At 38.9% G+C, this 19,046-nt stretch overlaps 2 protein-coding genes across 4 annotated transcripts in view; one reads left to right on the top strand and one right to left on the bottom strand.

The window, feature by feature from the left end:
* Positions 1-8,183, bottom strand: part of PAICS (phosphoribosylaminoimidazole carboxylase and phosphoribosylaminoimidazolesuccinocarboxamide synthase) — a 40,268-nt gene extending 32,085 nt beyond the window's left edge. For both annotated transcript variants that reach the window (XM_063401977.1, XM_063401978.1), the window contains exons 1-2: positions 7,781-8,183; positions 3,201-3,287 (exon numbers count right to left, since the gene is read on the bottom strand). In XM_063401977.1, coding sequence (XP_063258047.1) covers positions 3,201-3,287; positions 7,781-8,168 — 475 coding nt within the window. In that variant the 5' untranslated portion in view covers positions 8,169-8,183. The remainder of the gene's footprint in view (positions 1-3,200; positions 3,288-7,780) is intronic.
* The window catches only part of PPAT (phosphoribosyl pyrophosphate amidotransferase), a 43,442-nt gene that overhangs the window by 22,136 nt on the left and 2,260 nt on the right, over positions 1-19,046 (top strand). For both annotated transcript variants that reach the window (XM_063401981.1, XM_063401982.1), the window contains exons 2-10: positions 10,426-10,492; positions 11,312-11,518; positions 12,080-12,192; positions 12,312-12,457; positions 13,662-13,734; positions 15,027-15,178; positions 16,393-16,520; positions 16,824-17,045; positions 17,811-17,931. In XM_063401981.1, the coding sequence (XP_063258051.1) occupies positions 10,426-10,492; positions 11,312-11,518; positions 12,080-12,192; positions 12,312-12,457; positions 13,662-13,734; positions 15,027-15,178; positions 16,393-16,520; positions 16,824-17,045; positions 17,811-17,931 (1,229 nt within the window). The remainder of the gene's footprint in view (positions 1-10,425; positions 10,493-11,311; positions 11,519-12,079; positions 12,193-12,311; positions 12,458-13,661; positions 13,735-15,026; positions 15,179-16,392; positions 16,521-16,823; positions 17,046-17,810; positions 17,932-19,046) is intronic.

Below are 19,046 nucleotides of genomic sequence, written 5' to 3'. Positions count from 1 at the left end.
GTAGGGGAGAGACACAGATATTTGTTACCTGCATTGGGTGATTGGGGTGGGGAAAGGACAGAGAAAATGGGAATGAGGGGTGCTGTTTCTCCATAGAAAGATGGAGCAGAGGTGACATTCAAATCAAACTATTGGTTATTAATTTGTCAGTATTTTTGTTAATGCTGATATAATTTTTGCTTTCACTTGAAGACAGATATTAAGATAGCACATGTACATTCAATTAATCTAAGAGGAACATTTCTTTCTTCTGTGTCCTAGTACACTAATTTTTTACCTGTAAGACCTTTGGGAACAACTGATGAGCTGCTGTGTCAGACATTAGAGAGGAGTACTGTTGGGAAGATGTGCTGCATGAGCACAATAATAAATTGACCCCAAGTCACTGACACTTGCATCGAGACTTAACTTCCTGCATTCATGCCATACTTTAGTTTTTACACACATGGAGAGATTTAACTTGGGTAAGGATTTAAAGAATCTGGTCCTTCTTTCTTAACAAAGCACCTCAGTTATGGGGAGCAGAGGAATGGAGACTTTTGCTTAAGTCAAACATTTGTGTGCTAGAACCCAATTCTCATGGCACAGAACCTGCACCTTTCTCAGGGCAGATCACTCAAAAATATTTGGGGTTTTTTAGTGAAAATCAGGGTGAGTTCTCTTACTCTGCAAAACTAAGATAGTTTTTCATTTTCTGCAGTCTACAACTTTATTTTTTAACATTATAAGGTAAAGGTTGCCACCCATGCAATAACTTAAAACACTGAAATATTATATACTTTAGTTTCTTAAAAGCTATATTATTATTTTAGTTATTTTAGTTTCCTTGTTTCTATTTATGAATTTGCTTTAAGACTTTGTTTTGGTTATCAGATTAGTTTGGAAAGTGATTTCTTATGCATTTTCTAAAGCTTTGCAAAAATTTCTAAAAAACCCAAATAAATAAATCCAAAACCATCTCCAGACCATGATTAAATAAAGCAGCAGGAAAATGCACAGTAACTGATGGGTTTTTACAGTCATACTGCAGTGACAAATGCGTTTATCAGTGTCTTTTTCTGGAATAGCAAACCAGATTATGGGGGTTTGATACTTGATAGCCACTGAGATGTGTGTGATGGCAATAGTATTGGACCCTTGATTGTGCACAGAGCTTCAGTGCAGCATTTTTATAATAACCTGTCTGGGGACAAACTTGTCCTAGATAAAGCCATTCTTTGCTAGTGTCCATAATTCATTCTAGTTGTCAATAAGTTGTTCTAACAGATATCTTTTTTTCTTCCTTATAGTCCTGGGTTAATCAGGACTCTGCAGCAGCCAACTCATAGGCAGCGTAGTTGAGAAGGGTAATTTCCAGGTGGCACATCAGTGATGCTTTCTCCATTTCTTTCTGAGGGAGTGGAAGAAAATGCTGATTTACTGGTGAATCAAACCATAGGAACTGCCACAGATGATAACTGCCAGGCCAGAGAGGAAAGGCCTAGGGAAGATGACAAGAAGAGAGGAAGAAGAATGCAAGGAGATGTTCTCTACAGTTCCCAGTCAAAGTCATAGAGCATGGGGGTATCTGGGAGGAATAAAGTTTCTTTATTCTTTGTATAGACCAGTATTTCTCACTAGTCAGTTCATTTCCAACTGAGCTCCCTTTTGGTTGTGGATATTAGTTCAAGTGAGTGCTGGTGAGTTGGTATATTGCTGACTTACTCTGCTGTGTGCAGAGTGGAAAATGGTGGGTTTCTCTGTTCCTCGTTCCCTTTAAAAAGCATGCTGATTCAAAATATCCTGCCTACAAGTACTGCTTTGAAACAAAGTTGTTATGGTCAGTGCAAAAATTTTCCTTATATCTTAAAAGCATTTTAATCCTAATTTGTTTTAAAAAAGTTTAGGCAGATATGCATTATTTTTTTATCTGAAAGACGCATTTATGCTGCATTTAATATTTTTTTAAACTTCCTCAAACCTGAGAAATCTGCTGAAATAAAACCAAAATATTAGGAGTTATAGATAAAAGGGCTGAAATTTTTTTCAGTGGTTTCTGAGACAGTGCCTGAAACTTACAGACTAGAAGAGGTACTAGGGGAGGGCATTTTAGTACTAGTATGTACTTGAGAGCCCGTGCAACTGAAATTATTTTGCTGACTTTGCAGAAAGCAGCTTCCTCAGAATTGAAGACTTTTCTGCTCGGCAGTGTGTTGAGCACTGAGAAATAAAAACATTTTCCTGTGAAATTTGATTCAGATACTTTCTGCATGTTTTGTTGATGTGCATGAAGTATTTTATATGTGCATAAATTCCATGTGACATTCTGGTCTCGTCCTTAATTTTTTAGAGTGGTGTAATGTGTAACATAATAGCCATAAGCTTAGCCTGTGCCTTGTTTTCTTCCTGCATATGGCACCTTGCAGATTTTGTAATGAAAGTTGGACTGGAATGTATACTAAGGCACAGAGAGTATATAAAAAATAGAAAGAGCATGTAGGAAATTCAGGACAGCTGCTGTTCGTCTAGGCAACAAATCAGCACATTAGTTGCTTAAATCTGCCTAAAATGTGTTTATATTTCTCCATGTCTTGTAGCTGCCCCTTGCAGGGGCTCACACCTAGGATGCTCTTTCTCTTTCTGTCTTGCCAGATTTATGCCTTTACTTTGTAACTTTGCTGAGCAAAGTTTTCCAAGCAAGTTCTATGGTTGGTTGGTTGGACTAAAGCATTGCTGACCCCTCCTTGCTTGGAGAGGTTACTTTGAAGTTATGCTTCAGGGGAGAAGACCACTGCAAGTCTGGATTGCTCTGCATCTCTCTCCTGGCTCAGGCCACTCACTCATGCTGCCTTAAGCATCCATGATTTAAGAAAATGAGCTAGGGAAAAGGCACAAGCTGACATGGGTATCCCTGCTAGCATTTGGCATACTTTCCACCGGCATTTAACAAAATTATTATGGTTGATGCAGTTAACATGATTAAGCTACAGCATGGGATGTGTTTTGCATGCGAATGGGGGTCATGCAGGTTTTACATCATATACAGTGGTCAGTGTCTAGTGATGCATGACAGCACTGAGTGCTAACATGGGCAAGGAGATGGTGCAAGAGTGTGGCTGTAAGAAAGCCACGCTGATCAGAAACAGAATGAGTGTTTTCAAGATGTTGGGAAGTGCTCTGACACCCATGCTGGTTTTGATCTCTGTATCATCATACTATACCTAGTTGAACTGTTCTGGCATGAGATATAAAAAGTAGTGGATCTCCTGGATCATCCTCATCATCTTCTAAAGGAACTGGTATTTCACCTGGGAAGGAAAGAGTTTTTAGATGAAAAATAGGTATGGACTAAATTAGCTTAAATTAGTTTAAATTAAAGTGTCCATACACCATGAGAAGATCTTTAACTTGGAAATCTCGACACTTAATTTGTAATTAAATTAAATTTTAAATTAATTTAGCCTGTCCCCATAAGGGAGACATGAGTTATAGGAGGCAAATTGTTTTATGTCTTCTATATGAAGCCTGTTTGAAATGCTTTTTAAAATTCTAGTTGAAACTGACTTGATTCTAGTAACATGTATGCTCTTCTGACTCAGTTTTCAGGTTAAAGTAGATAATGTAAAGTAAGAGACATACAAATAAAGGCAGACTTTGCACACAGATTCATGAAATAACAAATCTGTTTATGTAACAAAAATAAATTCCTAGAAGAGTATGAAGAAAACAAGGATGTTCTGCAGAGCTCTGGAAATCAATGGAATTCATTAACGGTATGGGGAGGGAACCGAAATATTCGTTGTGACTTGACAACAGACGTATTTGTAGCTGACAGGATTAAGTCTAGCTTTTTCCAGCATAGCTTTCCTACATTTGTTTAAAAAGGAGCATTGGAGCAATTGCTGTGTAAGTTTGAAAAGCAGCATATGTACATCAGGTTCAGAACCAGCTAGATTTTCCCATAGTACAGACCTGTAAGCTGTCCTGTGGTAGTGTGCTGTTTTTAACGTGTTGGCAGGAGGTTTGAAATGTTGATTCCTTGTACGGGAGCTCGCGGATCAAAGCTCGCAGCTCTGCGGTACTTCGTCACGGGGAGCAGGAATGAAGTGCGGTTAGGATGCAACCTCCTAGCCCTGACGTCGGTGAAACTGAAAACTGCGTTTGAAAACATTTTCCTAAATGCTCCTGACTTTCAGCAAGGCTCACGACTCACAGATGCAGTGGCCCGATCTCTGACTGCTCCCAGCTGTCTGCCTGGCTCCCCTGGCAGGAGCTGCTGCTCATGCCTCCACCTCCAGCAACACGACTGGCATTTCAGCTGCTTAAAAGCAGCAAAGCCAGCCAGGGAGAGGAGATTAAATTCTCTGCTGGAAGCCTTCTGAGTGTGCCACAGGCACTAGCATGAGCAAGGTTAACTACATTGTTATATCAAAAGAGAAACTTTTTTTTAATAAGAACGGTCATCACTAAAAGATATTATTATACCAGAAAAGCTGCTTAATAAAAGTATTGCACACTTGTTTAAAAAAAACTGTATAAAATACTGTCAATGACATGTTGAAAGTGCGGACGTGGAAAACCATGTGTAAGGGGCATTTTTATGTCAGCATTTCTGAAGGATCTTCCTGCATTTTAGTAGCTGAGTTTTCTGCCAGTCCTTGCTGATGCATTTCTGCTCAGCGATAATCTTTCTGCATTTGCTGAGGTACAGTGAAGGTCAAGCAAGGTGACCAGTGCCTGAATACTTAAACGTAAAAAAAGAAATATAAAAAGTGTAAATAACTTGAATTACTAGGCAAGTATTTTGTAAATAATATATTTAGCTTATTAATACTTCATTTAACTTGATTAACAAAATGGGAAGGTCATTCATTTTAACTCTAATGAAAGATGCCATTTTTCATAGCGCTCACCATCACTTTACACAGATTTTCTTGGTTGTTGATTAGTGTGATAATACACAAACTATACTTGAAGAGAAGTGAACATGTTGACTTGTATCTTTTTTAATATTTATTTAAGCTACATCTGTGCCTCTAAAATGTGTTTTGGGAGGATTGCATGAACCTCTCCGCTTACATTTCTGCGTGTGCTTATGCATAAAGTGTTATCTTTTCATGAACAAGCTGGGAACTGGTATGTGTTGCTACCAGGTTTGTCCTGAGACACCCCTCTCAGATTTGATTGAGATTTTCAGTAATAATTTCTTCAAATACACTTTCAAAAGAAAACCAATTCTACTACGTATGAAAAATCCTCAGGGGAACGCTATTAAAATACTATTCAGTCCTGTAAAAAAAGTAGTCTCTTTTCCTCTCTTCCTGCTGCTCCCCCTCCCCAGCAATCTCCCAGTAGCTGAGATAATGTAAAGACATGCTTTGCATCTTAAAATTAAGCATGCATAGGAATATTGAGACTGAGGCTAAGCAGAATGGTAAATATACGGTGAATTATTTGGGAACATGCCCTGTCCCCTGTCATGCTTTTTAAGAAGACAAATCAGTATAGCTACCAATTTCTTCTAATAAAATAAGATGTTCATGGTGGACATGTATTATTAGTCACAGGTTTTAGTTTGCTGATAGATTTTGTGCTTGCTACTCAAGTCGTAAGCCTAGACATCCTTGATTCCTCCAGCCCCCTCAAAATGAGATGTCTCTGCCTCTTTTAAAAGAGGAGAGGGACCATTTTTCTCTCGTGTCCTCTCCTGTAACAAACTGTGATTGCAAGGGAGAAGCCCAGAAGAGGGCCTGCAGTCACTGCTGGGGCAGGAGTAGGGGGCTACCTTTGCCTGTGCTGGGAATGGCCTTTCCCTCTGTGGGAGCGACACCGGCAGCTCTATCCCTGCAAGAGCATCAGCTGCAGAGCCACTGATGCCAGTTCTGCCTCCTCACAAGTGCTCTTCAAAGTACTGGGCTGGGCAGGCATCGTACCCTGACTGCAGGTGGAACAGGACTGGGCCTCTAGTACAGTGTTAGTTGCTTGACTTGCATTCTTAAGTAGGGAAGTTGATGATGTCACGGCTGTTCCCTCAGCCCCTTGTTGTGGATGTATGCATGCATTCTGCATAGCTGCAGGACACATTTCTAGCTTAGTGTGCTTTCGTTGCGGCTCAGTTGTGGTTGTTGTGAAAACCTTTGCATTTCAATTCTTGCTTTAGTGTTGCATTATTACAGTTAGCTGCATTGAATTTTTCTTTATCCATAAAACCTGTTTGCTTTTATTTTTCTGGAGGGAGTAACAGAAGTGCTTGTGCAATCAAGAGATATATTTAATTATATCACATTTAAAACCAGACTGTCCTAGTGCTTCAAAACAAGGCATGTCTCACCCAGGGGTAATTATTTTTATAGCTACTATAGTTTGGGATTCACAACTGAAATTAACTTTTCTGATTTAAATTTGCTAGAGATCTAAAGCAGATGACAATTAGAATTACCAGGTGCAAACTACGTTAAAACACAGAGAATAATCTAACGGCAGATCCTCAGATGTAGGACACTATCTTAATTTCACACAGTCTTCAAAGGGTATCAGCTTGTATTAGCCTCAGTTCTGCAAGTTTAAATATAAAAATGGATTGCAATTCTCAGTGCAGAGAGCACATTACAGTATTATAAAATTGCCAGTTTAATTTGAAGTGACTTTGATAGATTAGAAGCTTTCTGATAGTGATGACAAATTAAGGTCAAGCTTTTTGTTAAGGTAAACAATGACAATGAAAAATGAAAATTTCTTTTCCTCAAATCTGTAAAACAGAATTGTAGAGGGAGACGTAGAATGGCACAAGGACAAGCTCAATGTCCAGCTCCTTTCTCTGTCTTTGACAATATCCCTTGGCAATAATGTTGAGTTTCTTGTTTTCTTTAAAAAGATTCACAATCTTAATTAATGTAAATGTCTATATACCATGGGAACAAATTAAGCTTTTAATTTCTCTTTTTAGTCATCTTATTTTGGTACTTATAACTATCACTGGGGCTTATGCTTCAGTGACATTTAGGATGTGACAAGGAGATTTGAGTGATGTCAAACAGCAGATTGACCCCAATGAAATGTTAAGCAGAGCTTAAATGCACATGTAGAGAAGGTTGAATAAAACACGAGATGCAAATAATTTAGTAAAACTCACTTCAGAACAAAGGCAGCTGTATTCACTTGGTCTGCTGCAAAATAGTCTGATAAATACGATAATTTTTACTTTCACTGCTAAACTAGAGTTTTTAATGAGAGATTATTAAGCATCTGTTTCTTGAATATTTAGGTAAAACTGCTTATAAAATAATTTACCTTAAGTCATCCCACCTAAATATCAAGCTGCTAGATATATGAGAAGTAAGAATAAATATCCTAAATTTCACTTATATTGCAACAAATAACAATTTTTGCAACACCCTGATAGTTTCAACCTTTTCTTTTTCTTTACGTTTGCATCTGAATTGGAGCCCTACAAAATCTGCTTCTAAAGTACTGTGAATGAAAAGCAAAGGGAAAGAAAGCAGCTTATTTTAATTTCGCATTTGCACTCAGTGCAGGAGCCTGGACACTAGCAAGTACTCACCGAGGCTGCAGTACGGGCAGTTAGCATAATTTTGCCGGAATTACGCTGTATTTACAGACTTCGACACTGGTGGGTGCCAACATTTTATTCCCCTGCGTGAGGCGTGCATCCAGTCACTTCTAACAGCGCTGCTGGGGCTGAGCAGCCTCCGCTCCAGCGCCAGCCAAGTCAGGCTTCGGTTTTGTTCCCTTTGGGTTTTAAGCAAAGAGAGAAAAATAGAAGCAAAAATATTGTTTTTACCTTGTGTGCTGTCTGTTGTGGGGCTTGTGTTCAGCTGCGTCTCAGTCGCAGGACACCTGCCGTTTTCTTCTGCTGCTAATTGTATGACAGGCTCATATCGCAATATGGCATCCAGATCATGGAAAAACTTCATGGTTTTAGTGACATCCCCAGAGTTGTGGGCATATTTAACCGTTCTGTATTCATACTTCAGGTTTTTGTACTTTGCACGGCACTGTTTCCAGTCCCTGCACACTCCCAACTCCTGTAACCTCTTAGCAATGTAGATAAATATTCCTTTATTCCTCAGGGTGCCGTGCAGTTGCTTTCTGATATTTTTTTCTGACCAGACGCTTAACAAGGCTTTAACCTCCTCCTCAGTCCAATGCTTCCCTGCTCCACTCTCCATGTTGAAAGTGACCTGGAAATGATTCACTATTTCTAGCCAAGATTTTGTTTCCTAGGAAACCAGACGGCTGGTTGTCAGTAAGCTCAGCCGAGATGAAAGGATCTAGTTTTACTGGCTCAAGCTGCCTGAGGGGAGTAACTTGAGACACTGCCAAATAAGCAGGCTCGGCGCTGGAGCCCGACGGGGGAAGCGGCTCCGCCGGCGGGGAGGGGACACCTCGGCCGGGCCGGGCCGGGCCGGGGCTGCTGCGACTCTTATTCGGGACTCACTGCGGGCACCAGGGTGGGAGAAGAGAGGCAAAAAGAGTCTGTTTCGTTTCTTTAAAAACCAAATCCAACAAAGCAACATCACACACACATACAGCACCCCTCCTTGTGGCCTGGCCTCTGCCGGGAGGCCCCGGGCAGCCCCCGCGGCACCAAGCCTTCCGCACAAGGGTCACGTTTAGGATCGTCCTGCCCTACACCTTCACATCTCTGCGCTGTTTGCCTCTGAACTGCGGGCCGTAGAGACACGTTTTATATATTAGTGGTGTTTTAATAAAAGCTGGCATCCTTAAAGTCTGACTCAGCTGGTAAAGTGGTGCAAGCGTTGTGGTAATGAAACTGAGATCCCGTGTCTTTGTCAGTGCTAAGTGAAAGATGTAATCCAACGCCGTGGCCAGGGCCTTCCTTGGGGTGTCTGCTTCTCTCTTCCTAGTGATTTAGTTACTATTTAAAGAGACCATGACTGTAGTAAAACGGAAATTTCCTGTAATAGTAGCATTGCAGTCAGGAGTTGCTGAATGTAGTGCATCAACCCTTAAGTCTTACTACCAGTCTTTGTGTTTATAGATGGAACATCTTCCTGAGTTGAAGTAAATGGCTTTAATAATATCCTCATCTCTGATTATTTTCTTTGAAGAACTATGTCACTTGGGTAAATTTGTTCAGATACGTGGGAAGTCTGGTTTGTTTTGCTTTCTGTAAGCAAGCGTTTGTTAAAATTTTTGTTTTGCATCCAGCTGGGACTACTAACAAATAAAGGAATTTTATGAACTGGAGAAAATTGGTTATGAGCATGTCAGTTGTAGATTAGCATCCATTCTATTGATTTTTGTGCCCAATTTTATTGTTGCTTATAATAAATAATTCCAGTGACTTCAACTGAGTTAAACCAGTCCAATGCACAAATAGGACACTAGTTGTCATTCCATTTTTAAGAAAAACATCTTTCCTGTTCAGACACTATGAGCATGGACAGGAGCTCACCCATCCACCAAAGTCCTGATGAGTATTGCAGGCACATAGCAGCAATTTTGTTATAGGCAACACTGCCTTATTTCAGGAAATCTTTTAAAGGGAGATGGAGCAGCCTGCACTGTTACCCACACACACACACACACAAAAATCCAGCCTGCAAAGCAAACCTTTTCAGTGGATAAGGACTGGATTACAAATGGTGGGCAGGTGCCTGCCTTGGGCAGGGTAGCACCAGGGGATCTGGGGTACACCCAGGGGAACCAGCAGGGGGAAGGGCTGGGGAGGACAGGCAGCAGGACAGGGAAAACACACTTATTTCAGCTGAATCAGCTCTTCTGCTCAACAAAGCACAACTGCCAGCCTGAGGCTGATGTGCTGTAAGATAAGTATTTCCATTTGCAGTGACACTTGTACATGAGACTTGTTTTGCCTGAGTTCAGAAGCTGAGATGCCCAACATAAGGTGTATGCACTCATATGCTTTCATCAGAGGGTCCGTGTAGCTGTTAGAGGTGTAAATGCTAGCTTGTCTGCCTAAGTGCAAGAATGCAAAAGCTTCTGCATGGGTTATCAGCGGAAAAGACAATCCATTCCCCTAAGCAACACCATCAGTTTTTAGTAACATGTCAAATCCAAAGCAGAAATGGAATAGCACTATAGAACGTAGTACTATTGCCTAGACTGTTATGCCTCTAAAAATGGCTTTTCCCATTAAGCATCTGTTTTTATGTTATGCCCATACTGAAATTGAAGTCCAGCAAGACCCTGAGCCAGGGCTTGTTAGTGGAAAGATTCCCACTGAATTTAGTGGACTTGGGCACAAACCTTATGTGACTGTCTTGAATGAAAGCATACCACAGGCAAGAAACCTCCAATTAACACAGCAATTATAAGTCTGTAAAATGAAACAACAAATAAGCCTACATTAAAATTCCATTTAAAAAACACCTATCCGTTGTATGTTAAACTGTTTCATAATTATGTCAGTGCTTCATGTTGATTTTATTTTGTCCATAGGGGCCAGGAGAGCGCTGGAATTGTGACAAGTGATGGAGAATCATCCCAGGCATTCAAAGTGCACAAGGTAAAACGCAAATAAAGGTTTTGCATTTTTAAGCAAGATTTATGTAAGTTAGTTTCTGCTAAGAAACAGTGTAGCTAGAGAAAAAGTAACATGTTTCATGGGCTGTTTTGATTTTGTCAGTGACAGTATCTCCTTTTGTTGCCTGTCTTGGGTGTATGCTTAAAACAAACCTGCCAACATTGTCCTGATAGGTGTTTCTGTGCATACAGTGGCAGACAAACAGAAGTTACCCAGAGCATGCTAATGATGTCACAAAAACTCTTTACCAAAGTCACCCTGCACCTCAGGTGTTAACTCTGTGGATTTGGAAGAGCATTGATGCTCTTCTTGATCTCAAAAAGAAAAAAAATACTGTTACAGACTAGGCACAAGAAAATGGATGGCTAAATCTTACATTAGCGAGACTCAAGGAAGTGGCCACTACTTCACCTATATGCAGCAATAATGAGAATCTAAGATGGAATGGAGGCCTGAGAAGGTCACATGGACTTTGTCAAGCTGAGACAATCACGGGGAATTGTTGCAAGACATGTAATGACCACAGCCTTAAAAATACCTATTTTTAGTCAGGGAATAGATTGTTCCATGAAAATCCTCAGCACAAAAATGTGGATTGCTTTATTTAAAAACAGGACTAAAGGGATCTGATATACCACTGTGACACCTACTCAGCTTCTTTCTTTCCCATGGCTTTCAAGTTATTTGCCTTTTTCTTAAAGTTCCATTAATACTATATCAGCATTTAAGCAGAAGAAGAACTTAGAAAGTCACCAGGAAAATAAAACCAAACGGAACTTTTTTTTTCTTTTTCTCCCAAAGGGAATGGGTCTTATAAATCACGTCTTCAGTGCAGACAGCCTGAAGAAGCTCTACCCTTCAAACCTTGGTATTGGGCACACGAGGTACTCCACCTCAGGAATTTCTGAGCTGCAAAACTGTCAGCCTTTTGTTGTAGAAACTCTTCATGGGAAGATTGCTGTGGCACACAATGGGGAGCTAACAAATGCTGCACGACTCAGAAGGAAGGTCAGTACCTCCTTTGGGGACTCTGGCATCTTTTCTTTCTGAGTGTGAGACAGAAATGAGCAATATGGTTGCTGTGACTTTTCCTTAATACCAACCTGTTTGGGGTCATGGAAGAGCTCCCTAATCAATATATATATAATTTTTTGGGGAAAAAATCCTGTGACTGGGGATTCTGCCTTCATATCTCTTTCTGGATCTGTTATAGACAATCTCATATTTTCTCTTCTGTATTTTAACTCTTTTCCCAGGCATGCACAACACTAATTAAATGGCCCAAACATGAATTTATGCCCTGAATATTGATGACATTAATTTTGGTTGCATGCAAAGCAAAGGAATGAGATGAAAAAGGAAAAATGTAGTACTAGTGTAGAAGATTGTCCGACCTCATTTTACACAGTTGATTTGTTGGAAGAAACTTGGCATTATTATGCTGTGCTCATCTGAAACACTGTAAAGCATGTGTTCATTGCACCAAGGTGTGGTTAGGTTCAAATCTGAGCAGTGTGATGTGACATTGTTTTTTTAATGCCAGTAACATTTTGGTTTGTGTGTTAAAAGCTTATGCGGCACGGTGTGGGGCTGTCGACCAGTTCTGACAGTGAACTGATCACGCAGCTGCTGGCTTTCACACCTCCGCTGGAGAACGACGATACGGCCGACTGGGTGGCAAGGTGAGGAGCGTGGGCTTCACAGCCAGCACCAGCCACTAAACCTCAGCATGATGTGCAGCTGTAAATGCACACTGCTGTTCGTGTGACTCAAAGTTACGTTCACCCATGTCTCGTTCCAGAATAAAGAACTTAATGAAGGAAACGCCAACTTCGTATTCATTGCTAATTATGCATAAAGACATAATCTATGCAGTACGTGATCCATATGGGAATCGCCCGCTCTGCATTGGTCGCCTTATTCCAGTAGGGGACATGAATGGAAAAGGTAAACTATATATGTGTATGAATCTCCATATGCATATGCATTGTGCGTGTGTGAAATTACTGATATAAGTCATTAAAGCTACACTTACTGAGGTGTAAGTTGGAATATGTGCGGCAAAAATTGGTTTTGAAAAAACCAAAAAGTCGGTATGGAAAAAATCATCTGTAGGAAGTGTGCAAAATTCCATTCCCAGATACAGGGAATCTTAATGGCCTAATGATAGCCACAATTAGGCAGCCCAACTATAATACAATTTAAATAATTCTCATTACTTAAACACAAAAGCAAGGATGAATAGAATCACAGAGGGGTTGAGGTTGGAAGGGAGCTCTGAAGGTCATTGGTCCAAATCCTCTGCTCAAGCTGGGCCACTTAAAACCAGTTGCTCAGGACAGTGTCTAGAAACAAGTCTGGTTTCTTCCTTTTTTCTCCTATAGTAAGGTGAGCAAAAAGTGCTGGATTACTTGCAATGTATCTCTGAATTCCAAGCAATCCAGTCACATGTAGTGACTGGACCATTACATAGCCAGTTTATGTTCAGCCTGCAAATCAACAATTTTCCATTAAGTGAGATTAAAATCTCTTCCCTTCTTTAAAATAATTCTAAGGCAAAGCAGTAAATGCTTCCATATCTTCAGAAAACTGAGTAATTTTAACCACAACAAAGATTACCAAGATTTTTTAAAGCATATAGACATTCCTACCCTATGTGACACAATTAGAACTTTCCTGTGGTTAACTCTCAAAACTCTCATTGGAATTCAATCCAGCATCCATTGTAATCAAAAGCATCTATCTATCAACCTATTTAAGGTTGGAAAGGAAAAGTAAGGAGTTCCTTGTGTGAACAAAAGTAATTATGACTATCTAAAGTCACTGAACTAGAATGTGAAAAGTTTGAAATAGTGCAGGGATAACAAAGGTAGTTAGCTGAACTGTCTCTCCTCATGAGCTGTGAATACAATGCTGTTAGTTCCGCTTCTGCCTAGAACAGGTTTATAATGTTTATTTTGTGGATTTATTTGGGATTTTTTTAAGTAATAGAAAGGTGGAAGCAGTGAAATGCCTTTTAGTTACAAATTACAAGTTAGTCTTTAATTGCACACTTGGCAACCATAGCAAGCCAGATACTGCAGCAAAAATGCGATTGTGGGGGGTCATGGTAGCAAAAATTGGGGACTCTAACTGAAATCTTTTATTTCAGGAAAAGATAACACTGAAACAGAAGGATGGGTTGTCTCTTCTGAATCCTGTAGCTTTTTGTCTATTGGTGCAGAGTAAGTGGCCTGATTCTCACTTTATCTGAAAGCTCTTCCTTAGGCAGTGATTAAACATTAAATCCCAAATTGCCAAATATCGTAATTACAACATGAAAGACACCAAGGTTTAGTTTGCTGTGGAGGATTTTTTTGCTAGTCCTGGTTTTTGACAGTTTATTTTCTTGAACTGATGACTGTAAGGAAGGAATTATGTGTGCAGAAAGTAACAGTAAAGACAACTACTGTCACAAACTAAATGCCTCTTACTTGTTGCATTATACCTGATTACCCATATAACTTATTCATTTTGCCCTCATTTTCAGCAGCATAGTTGTATTACAAAATAATTCTTCGCCTGCAGAAAAGTTACACTGGTAGCTCACAGGCCGAAATAACCCAAGCTGTAGCATACGCTGTCTAGTAAGCTGGCCTCCTTGTTAGAAAAAAATTAACTGTTTTCTAAAACTACTTTGAAATTTCTACCAAGAAAAGCTCACTATGTAGGACAATCAGCTGAATCCTATGTGTTTTCAATAAAGCAATTTTGTCTAAATTTCTGCTGTAGCTGCCTCCGACTCCTAGGATCTGACCAGTGAATAAACACAGATTTGCTTACCTCTGATTTGTATCTCCAGAATATTTCAATATTTTGGGATAGATTTAGATGTTAGAATATACACCAGAGGACTCACTAATGGATCTAGAGAAATGGTTAATAAGGTTAAACACTTTAACATAACATACCTAAATTATTCCATACTTAAACCTAACTATTCCATACTTCTACAGGTTTGAGAAATAGAAGGTACATTTCAAGTCAGCTTTATGTCATTTGAGGGTATCTATCTGTCATCTCCAGACAGGTATTTCTCCATATTTGGCTTGTGAGGCAGGATTATTTTGGCTTATATTTCTATTGATTATATTTCTTGTATAGCACTGTAAGGTTTATTAGCTTTCATAGAAAAGATCTCTAGTATTGATACAGGACTATATTAAAATATATTCAATCTCAATTAAGCCTGCACAGTATGCCTCACACATAGGACAAATACCATAATTCTCTGTACAAAGTTTAGTATTTTCACTTAGTTTATTGCTTATGGATGTTAATTCAGACTGTTTTAGTTAGGGTCAGTTGTCTTAGCATGTTGGTCTTAAAATGCTTCAGGTCAAATCCTAAAGTGGAAGCAAGCTGTCATGTTAGGATGTTCAAAAACATTTTTTCCTTTCAGTTGACTCTTGTTTGTACTTCAAAATTATCATCTAGCTTCAGGACATTTCTAACTTCTCTGTATTTCTTTTTCAAGGTATTATCGGGAGGTCCTTCCTGGAGAGATTGTGAAAATATCCAGACATGATGTCCAGACACTGGATGTTGTACGAAGACTTGAGGGAGATCCATCAGCATTCTGCATCTTTGAATACGTTTATTTTGCAAGACCAGACAGTATTTTTGAAGGTACAGAAATGTTACATACAGAGCTCTTCCCAAAACAGTGCAAGATGTTATCCTGAAGCACAATAACTCTGGGGTCATACTAGAGTACCACTGAATATAAGCTTACAGAGCACAGCTGGGACAGAATGGGCTGCAAAGCTTTTGAGATAAAATTCGTGAGGAGGAGCACGTAGCATCACCTTCCTGTTTCTGGATGTGGATACAGCCTCAGATAGGCTGCCTGCATACTCCTGCAGGAGGGATGAAAAGGGCCACAAACATGGTTAAGGTAGATGAAATATCTTTTAAAAGTGATAGACTGAAGAAAGGAACTTTACTGGTTCTTGGGAAACATTTTAAAAATTAGACTTATGAAATAGATTTACAAAATAACTTCATATTTTTCTTTGCAATAAGTGTCATTTCAGGAAAATGCTTGTAATTTGACTTGTAAATCTATGCATTATCTAAGTACTTGGCATTGTCAGTGTAATGCTTTTATTATTATTTCAAGAGAAGCTCTCAAAATACTAGCCAGGACTCTCATATCTGGCAAACAACCTCTTCATTGCTTTCTAGGGACAAGCTATCCATTGATCCAGTACAATTCCCCACCCTTACAAAGCCAGTTTCAACCCAAATTCCTTTTCTTCCATGATGACCTTACCCTTCAGTATCCTCACTTCCCACATTCCTTGGTACTGCTGCTGTAGCTTTTGCTGTGCCTCATCTACTTCCAGCTCCTTCCCATGTTGCAAATTTTTTTTGGACCTTAAAAGCTTCTGAGTCCCCTTATCCCCTTACTAAATTCAGGGTGAATTTTGCCAACTGATTCAAAGTCAGTAAGTGGACAGAAGCAGACAGAAGCATTGCATAAATTTTGTCTGTTGGAAAAAGGTAATCTGAAAATAGAATATGCACATTATGAACAGGCAGGCATATTTCTATTTCTTTCTTCCTGCAGATAGATTTTGTAACATCCACAGGACCTTTAGTTAGTTACCCAGTTAGGGCAAACTGGATTTTGATTCTCCATATAGTGATAAAAATGTGAATGTTAGAATGTGACATTATAGAAGGAAATAAAAAAAGACCTTATGCAAGTGACTGCTTATTAGTTCTGGAACTTCTCTCATTGACTTCTATGCCTACAACTTGACACAGAAATTCATACAGAAAACTGAGAGGAAGTCTGATTCATGCACATCAAGAAAACCACTTCTTGCTATTCTTAGGTCAGATGGTGTATTCAGTCCGCAGAAGATGTGGGCAGCAGCTTGCTATTGAAGCACCTGTGGAAGCAGACCTAGTCAGCACTGTTCCAGAGTCTGCAACTCCAGCAGCTCTTGGTTATGCTGAAAAGGTATATGTTACCCTCCTCTTTTTTTCCCCCCAAGCATATTTATACACATCTTTTTGTAATGGGCTATAATGATGAGGGCTGTTAGAACTGCACATTGATAAAGCTCTATATCTTCAGTACACAGGCTACTCCTATTAAGTCCCCTGCCTTGTTTTTTCTGTCATTATTCCTCTATATTAAGGTATTTAAACATGTTTTGATTACTGTGAAGTCACACTAAGTCCTAAGGTCATTTCAAAAAACAGTAACTGAGACTAACAAGTTCTTCTATATTAATTCTGTTTAACTGTCTCCTGTTTGCAGTGTGGACTACCATATGTTGAAGTACTCTGTAAAAATCGATACGTAGGGAGAACATTTATCCAGCCAAATATGAGGTTACGGCAACTTGGTGTTGCAAAGAAGTTTGGTGTTCTGTCTGATAATTTTAAAGGCAAACGAGTTGTTATCATTGATGATTCAATTGTGAGAGGCAATACCATTTCACCCATCATAAAACTACTGAGAGAATCTGGAGCCAAAGAGGTAAGTTCATTTTAAGTCAGTACAATACAGATGTAAGCAGAAGTTGATGGGAACTTAAAGCACAGGGGCTTGTCTTCATTTGTACTGTACATTGTTCTCTTATTTCAAATGGCAAATGTGGAAAAAACCAATGGCCAGTGTGTGTTTATTGTGAAGATAGGTTGAGAAGGTTCTTTTGTTATGACTGTGACTTTTGGGTGATTGAGGTGACAGGAACAGGTCTCCACTTCCAAAACACTATCTGGCAAATAAAAAAAGAATGGAATAGAAATTAGTTAAGATCAGAAAACAAAGTATTCCTGATGTGTGACTTGTAGGAGTGCAAAACATAAAACTGCTGTAAATACCACATATCTCAAGTCATCAAAGCACCATTTTTTTAATTGACGAAGATTCTTTTAGCAAAACAGTGTGCAAGTCAGTCACTGGAGCAGAAATTTCCTGTATAATGTTTGATTTTGTAAGCTGAAACTTATTTATCAAGAACTGAACACCGTAGAAGAGAAGTAAAATCAAGAAGGAACCTTCTAAGAACATTAGGAAATATTGTAAAAAAGAAGTTCTAAAACTGTCTTACCTTATCCTGCTGTGCTGGCATCTGAAAAAAACTTTATCTTACTTTTAACCCTTGAATGATTTCTGTGAAGTGCTGTGTTCTGTTCATTATCACCGTGCAGAATTGAGTTTTTTTGAGTATTTGCTATTATGTTATGATCTGGTGACCGTCAACTTATATCAGCCTGTTTTGAAACTATTTTTATTTAGGTGCACATCCGTGTAGCTTCACCTCCCATAAGATTTCCTTGCTATATGGGAATAAACATTCCAACTAAAGAAGAACTCATTGCCAACAGACCTGAATTTCATGATCTTGCAAACTATATAGGTAAATGGTACTTTTTTTTTCTTGCAAGAGTTGTCAACTGTATTTTATAATCTGCTTTAAAATAAAGTAGAACATATCAAGGCACCAGTGGCAAAACTGATTAAAGAACTGTAAGGTTAGTAAGCTGGGTTTCTGCATAGTGAGTACTCTGTGGGTCAAACCAATTCAGCTACATACTTTTTTTTTTAAACAGAGTTAGGGAGCTGTATTTGTCAAAGCAATAGAAAGTATTAGAATAATTGCATAAGCATCAGTTGCAAATAAAGTATAACAACAAAGCTTTCTAATACTTAAAGCCCCTTCTGAGAAACTTGACAAAAAGGAGCTACTGCAGTCAAAATACCAGGAATAAAATAAGCAGTGAAAATCTGTCCTATAATGAAAAGTGGATGTAGTTTTACTTTCTTGAGATATTCATTAAAATATATTCAGAATTTGTGAACACCCACTGAATTTTCTACAAATTGACATTTATGTAAATAATTTTAACTGCATTATATATTGACTTTGAAGGAAATTACATTTGAAATCAATCAAAGAATGTTTAAAACCTGAAATTTCGAGTCGTGTTTGCAGCAGAACACAAGAAACAGTTTATGAGAACATCAACAGTTTATGGTCCACTGTGAACTCTGATTTCCTGTGTTAAATACTTACTTTCACTGTCTAATACTGCAAGGAAATCTTTTTCCCAAAATTATTGTGAAAGTGTATGAAAATATTTCAAGTTTGTAGGATCTCATTTTTAAGTGTCATTTCACCACATGAGTACAAAGGATAGAAAACTAATTCTATGAAAAGGCCATCAAACATTCCTACTGCTAGAAAATTTGCAGGAATTGCATAATGATTTTTTTTAACATGATGGTCTTCCCCTCCTCCAAGTCCAGAGAGGCTTGGTAGTCCTTAGTGCTAAGATTTGGGAAGCACTAACCACACACACGTCTACTTCCAGACCTGAACTAAGGTTAACTTTGGGAGACTACAGGGAGTTCAAGGAGTCTTAGTACACACTCTGGACTTTGCTTCTGTTTTTGCAGTTATGTGTCACATATTTGTTCTCAATAGAACCTTCTGTCTAGATTTCAGTGAGTCTGCTCCCTTCAGAAAGCATT

Source organism: Prinia subflava, chromosome 7, assembly GCF_021018805.1.
Source record: "Prinia subflava isolate CZ2003 ecotype Zambia chromosome 7, Cam_Psub_1.2, whole genome shotgun sequence".
In the NCBI taxonomy this organism is placed as follows: Eukaryota; Metazoa; Chordata; class Aves; order Passeriformes; family Cisticolidae; genus Prinia; species Prinia subflava.
Note: the sequence above shows the minus strand (reverse complement) of the source record. Positions and strands in the feature narration are given on the sequence as shown.